Consider the following 6182-nt stretch of genomic DNA (forward strand, 5'->3'; position numbering starts at 1 on the left):
ATTCAGCATTACCCACAGCTCTACTCCTCCCCATTCCTAATTATTCTTTGAATTGGGACAGTGTTGACAATTCTGGTGACATACAGCCATACAGGGGGAGAACGGTCCTTCCCACTTCCCAAATGGGTGAGGGAACGGCCGGGCTGCCCTTCGCGCGGGCAGCAGGCTGCGGTCACGTGCCGCTCTGCGCCCGGTACAGTCGCAGCCTCAGGGAGCACGCTCCAGTGACGCCACGGTGATGCGGGTCTCTGCCCCGCACTGCCCCCTGCCGGAGGCGGGAGCGTCTGCCCGCTCGCTGTCTGATGCTGCTCTACTGTCTCATCTCCTGGTCCCCGGCCTCGTCCACTGGAACGGAAAGAGTGCTGCGACAGTGGCTCGAATCAGACCGACGCCTGGCCCAGGAATAGAAACAATGTCCTGTTTTCAGGTGATGAGGCCGCTGGCAGAGGCTTGCCATATCCGGCACGAGCCGGGAGCAGCCGGTTTACTGGTTACAGCTTTGATGAATGGTTGCAGCGCAGGAACCACTGATGCGTGCTAGTGCAATCATTTTTCTTTCCTCTCTGTGGCGGAAGGTGTTGGCCGCTCACCTCCGGCATATCATTTGGAGCATGTATTAAAAACAGTACATTTAACATGGATTGCATCAAACATGACACACCCGTCCCCCATTCCTAAAACACATATTCGCGCTATGTCATTTCAAATTCTATTATTTTCAAATCATTGAAGAGCAGAGATCCTGTTTATTTTTAGGAAAGTGCTAATATTGTTCAGTTAAAAAAAAAAGCCATATGTAAAAACACCTGCACATTACGTGCAGCGCAACGACACAAGCTGGAATACTGCTCTCCCTGGCGGCCCCGCACGCCCGGGACCCGGAGTCTCGGGAGCGCGAGGCGCTCGCGCATCCCTCTGCCTGCTGATTAGGAAGTGAAAGGGTCCAGCCCGCTGGAGGGGGAGGAGCGAGGGATCGGAAGTAAACAGCATCCCTCCTAGTCTGAGCCGCGGGGAGAGAGGGAGTCCTATCAGCTGCATCATCTTGTGCCGGGGATGCAGCGGCCGGCCCCGCCCGAGCCTCGGCGTGGGTGTGAGTCGGAGAAAGCCCAGGATTAGCGCGCGGACGGACGGGGAGAGTGACGAGCTGCCCGCCTCCCCCTCGTCACGGGCTGCGCGCCCCCCTCGGCGGAGCGGGCGCTGACTGATGGGGCTCGGGTATAAGGAGGAGCGGCGGCGGCTGCGGGGCGGCGAGCCTTGGTGTTAGCCGCTTCTCGGAGAGCAGGAGACCGGCGGAGGCGCCTGGAGAGCGGGGCGAGTCCTTTGCCCGCGTAGAACCGAGGTATGTAAGGAACTTGTCTGGTGCACCGTGCACTCCTAGTCCCACCCCAGGGCGTAGGTCAGGCTGGGTCCGTGTTTTCTCCTTCCTGTACTTTTATTTGGAAGAGACGTGGGGACAGCAAGGCACAGGAGGATGATGTACCAGGAGGTCACGCGATGTGCTTTGGCATGGAAACCAGTGCGGGTAGGGTGGGCAGTTCATCCGAGACCAAGGAAGGTAGAGAGAAACACTACAGGATAAACTATTCATGGGGGAATTTTGTCCCTGAGGTCCCAAGCCTTGCAAGCACCGGAGAAGAGAGGTGGGGGAGGGGAGACGCAGGACCTGTTATTGCAATTCACCAGGAGAAGAATCCGGTAGTTAGTGTGTGTTTGGTGCTGATGGGGTTATGAGCTCACCGTTCTGCAGGCTTTAAGGTGGGTATAATTGGCACAAATGTTTTAGCTGCCCAGTGGCCCAGCTCGCTTTCAGCATGCCCTTTTACTTAGCCAACAGCAGTTTCTGTGCAGGGAGCTTGGAGCACATAATAATAACGGTAAAAGCAAAGTCTCGGTTGCTCGCTGCTTGGGGCGTATTTATCCAGCATCAGTCTGCGTTCTGACACTTGTAGTTTCGGATTTTTGAGTAGTATGAACCTACGGGTCCCAGCATGCTCACTGCTGCCTTAACCGCCTGGGCTGGCTGACGTCGGTCACGTGATGTCGAGCCAGTGGACCACAGTGAGTTGAAGTCTGGGGTGAGTAGCTCAACCAAACCGGGGTTTGCCTTGCTTTTCTGGTGTGTGCAGTCTCCCTTTTATTCATTGCGCGTTCTCACATAGATGTTTTTCAGAAGGAGGTATTGAACGAGACACTGTATTTTAAGGCATAGGTTTTGCAGTTGTCCAACTCGTACACTGTTACATGCTTCCCCATTTGGACCCATGAATGTGTCACAGTTTTACTCTCCTGACGTTTTAGCTAAGAGTATTCGGTGTGACCTGTAACCAATAAATTAGGATGGAATAAAGTTGTTTAATGTAAAATTAGAGTATTTTTAAGGCTTGGGCAAAGTGGGCAATTGCCCAGGGCACCCACGTCTCAGGGTGCTTATGGGAAAGAGAATTAACTTCTTACGCCAATCTGTCTATTTCTCCAACTTAAGCTTTAATGTATTGTTTGTCATCATGGGTTATGAATGAACAGAAAATGGGCAATATAATACAAAGTTGTTGCAGATGTGGGCCCCTGAATGATGTCTTGCCCAGGGTCCCCAAATTCCTTAAAACAACGCCCTGCAAGACTGTTCACCAAGGAGCATTTCTCCTTTTGTATTTGACAATAGGTTTTGCAAATCTATTTGCTCTGATGAAGCATTTGGAATTTTAAAGAATATGTACATTGCATTGAATCCTATGTGTACCATGTTACTCATTGGTTTTTATTTTGTCAACAGGTATTCCGCGCTTCTGGGAATGTAAATTTGAGGTATCTTTCTTCATTCCTGTTTTCATCATCTGGGAGCAAGTTCTAAGAGGCCTGCATCATGCCAGAGCAGAGCAATGATTATCGGGTGGTGGTCTTTGGAGCTGCTGGGGTTGGCAAAAGCTCCCTGGTACTTCGCTTTGTGAGGGGAACTTTTAGGGAGACCTACATCCCCACAATAGAAGATACATACAGGCAGGTCATCAGCTGCGATAAAAATATCTGCACGCTTCAGATCACGGATACAACGGGCAGCCACCAGTTCCCGGCCATGCAGAGGCTGTCCATCTCCAAAGGCCATGCCTTCATCCTGGTCTACTCCGTCAACAGCAAGCAGTCCATGGAGGAGCTGCAGCCCATTTACGAGCAGATCTGCCAGATCAAGGGCGACATCCAGAACATTCCCATCATGCTGGTGGGTAACAAAAGCGACGACCCCCAGAGGGTGGTCGAGGCTAGTGTCGGGGAGGCCCTTGCCACCAAGTGGAAGTGCTCGTTCATGGAGACCTCGGCAAAAACGAACTATAATGTCCAGGAGCTCTTCCAAGAACTTTTGAACCTCGAGAAGCGGCGGGCCGTCAGCCTGCAGATAGACGGCAAGAAATCCAAGCAGCAGAAGAAGAAAGACAAACTGAAAGGCAAATGCTCTCTCATGTGACATGGAGCAGACTGATGCATGGCTTTTCAGCATGCACTTCTGTCACAGAAGTTTTACATTTAAATTAGATTGTATCTAACAGAGGATCAATTCACATTTTGATATCTGCCCATGAAGCTCACATGATCATAATACCCATTTTAATTCTGCTTTGTCAATAGACATTTTACTCCAGATTATTGGACTGCATGATTCAGCGACAATACAAGCGCTATCCAAGTACATCATCATATGCTTTGAACAAAGTTCGCACAATGATCAAATTGAAGACACTTCCACAAGGCACAAGTAAAACGTGAACAAGGTCTCCGGTTTGGTGGCTGTGGATAGGGCGGGAGCGCGCTGCCATGTTTTAGCTTCTGAAGGGCCTGTTGGCGTGTGGCCTCAATACGAGCCCTGATGTTATTAGGTGCAGCAGTTTTCTCGAACATCCCCACCTGGGAATATTGTTTTTCTCTTCTCAGCTCTTGGGCATGCACCAGTCTACTTCCTCCGTTACAAAAATAGGTTTCACATGGATTAATTATGTACTAGTGGGTATTACGTCTAACGTAAGTCATCATCTGACAAACGAGCATTTATATAGCACCCTAAAGCATTTGTACATTGTGTGTGAGCTGCAATCCAAGTGCTGATAAGCTTACCAAAGAAACTGGTTATTTAATTTATGATGTATTGGTGTTCTTTTGTCTGGATAAAAAGTACTTTTAACATTTCCCTCATGTAAAGTAATCTGCTATACGTGTGTACTCAATTATCAGATGTGTATTCCTGGCCACCATGTTGATTTATATGTTGGTTTAGACGATAACATTCCCAGTGCACTTTAAGAAACAGACATTTCTTCATTACAGTGGGTCAAAACCCAATGAAATACCTTGTTCAGCACATGGTTCGAGTAAGACCACAATAGAACAAAACACTGGCAGTACTGACGTAGGAAGAAGGCTGATCTAAGAATCAAGGCAGGCCAGAATGCTGCAGTGAGAACTGTGGGGAAGAGTTGCAAAGGTTTCCAAGCGACCTTTAGAATGGCAAGTAAAGTTCTGTTTTGTATATAGTGCCAAGCAAACTGACTCACAAACTGGAGCAGAGTAGGCAGAATAAACGCCGGGTTTGCCTCAGATTTATTGAGCGAAGAGGTAGTAAAGAACATGCTTAATACAGAATTCCAAAGTAAACCTAGGGGGGAAAAATAGGAAATTTAAAAAGATGGCGCGTCTGATGGTTAACTGTTTGATTGCTCAATCATTGGTCTTTTTGCACCCTAATAAAGTTATTGAAATATTTTTCTTAATTATCTGTTTGCATTTGTTAGAATTGAACCTCACATCACGTACATTTCTTTTTTTGCCTTGCATACTTCTTTTGGTTTTTATAGGTACCACGTGTTTAGAAGATGAAGCGTTGTTCGTGCGGAGGGCTTTTGAAAAACTCTCCTAGAAAGATAATATGAAGTATACATGCTTGTTAAAACTTAGCCAGGGCACCATAATCTTGAATCTGTGCTCTAACAGTGACCTTACCACACTTTATATTAGCCAATATATCATTGCCCAGCTTGCATAACTTTGCACTATAGTATACAATGCAATTTAGATATAGGTCACGTGGTGCAGATGTTTTCACTCTACCTGGGGCAAAAGTGCACTGCACCAGTACCAAGTTGTGCAATCTGTCTTTTTGTCTGTGGCGCTGTTCTTGCAGGTTGAATAATAATAAAGTAGTGCCACTGACTGTTTCTGAAGTGGCCTAAGGCAAGGACCTTCGTCAACCTGGTGCAGATACTACAGAGTGGGAAGAGAAGCTACATAAAGTCGAAGAAAGAGAGGGTCCAGGCTTTACCATCCTACCGTTCTCAACTCTGCTTCCTTCAGTTTTTAATCGAAATGTCGGCTGATATTAGCTTCTGGGATGAAGTGTGTGGGGGGTTGGGAGGGGAGAGAACTGACTAAATATTGTAAGGCAGTTAATGATTACGTTTAAAGATCCTGCAGATTAAGATCGGTACCAGTGGAAGGCCCTCCATATTTGAACAGGTGCATCATGGAAGTTGTGACTGCACAGCACCTGGTGAACACATTTAAATTGTTTTCGAACAGATTGGCACCTGTGGGCCTGTTCAGATCATTGCTACATAGGCTGTGGTTGGGCTTCTCCAAAAAGCAATATCCATTTGGGTAATGGCTACTTCTTAATACGGGGAAGAGAATCAACACAAACAGTAGGTCTATGGGTGGCAGCAGCAGAGCTCTCGGGATGCTGACGTGGAACATCTCTTAAGTGAGAATGTTGTCAGAACTCGCATATTCAATCACTCATCGACCTATACTTTACTTTCAGTGACTTTAGTACCTGCTCCGGAGATTTACCTGTAATTTGCATCTCACTCATGCCTTAAGTGTATGTGTCCTGTGAGCGATGAATGTGTGTATTACTCTACCCTGCTGGATGTGTTCTGTGGGGAATGAAAGATTGCTCTTACTGCCTTCTAAGAGGGAGGTAAGCTTGCTTTCCCCCTGTCATGCTTCACCTGCTCTGAGAGGAAGCAAGGCTTGCACTGCAGCTGTCCAATTTGTACCTGCGCTGTGATGGGGAAAGCTTGCACTGCTGCTTAGCTGTACTTGTGCTGTGAGCAAGGGAAGCTTGCACTGCTGCTGCTGCCCTAGCTGTACCTGTGCTCTGATGAAGGAAAGCTTGCACTGCTGCTGCCCTAGCTGTA

General features: G+C 47.9%; 1 protein-coding gene across 1 annotated transcript; it reads left to right on the top strand.

Annotated features, from left to right (window-relative positions):
* The first annotated feature begins 1007 nt into the window (after window positions 1–1007).
* On the top strand, window positions 1008–4749 carry DIRAS3 (DIRAS family GTPase 3). The gene is made up of 2 exons (XM_078668827.1): window positions 1008–1339; window positions 2774–4749. Exon 2 carries the CDS (start codon window positions 2864–2866, stop codon window positions 3458–3460), a length of 597 nt encoding a protein of 198 aa, XP_078524953.1. The 5' UTR covers window positions 1008–1339; window positions 2774–2863; the 3' UTR covers window positions 3461–4749.
* The last annotated feature ends 1433 nt before the right edge of the window (window positions 4750–6182 follow it).

Source organism: Lissotriton helveticus, chromosome 1_2, assembly GCF_964261635.1.
Source record: "Lissotriton helveticus chromosome 1_2, aLisHel1.1, whole genome shotgun sequence".
NCBI classification, from domain to species: Eukaryota; Metazoa; Chordata; class Amphibia; order Caudata; family Salamandridae; genus Lissotriton; species Lissotriton helveticus.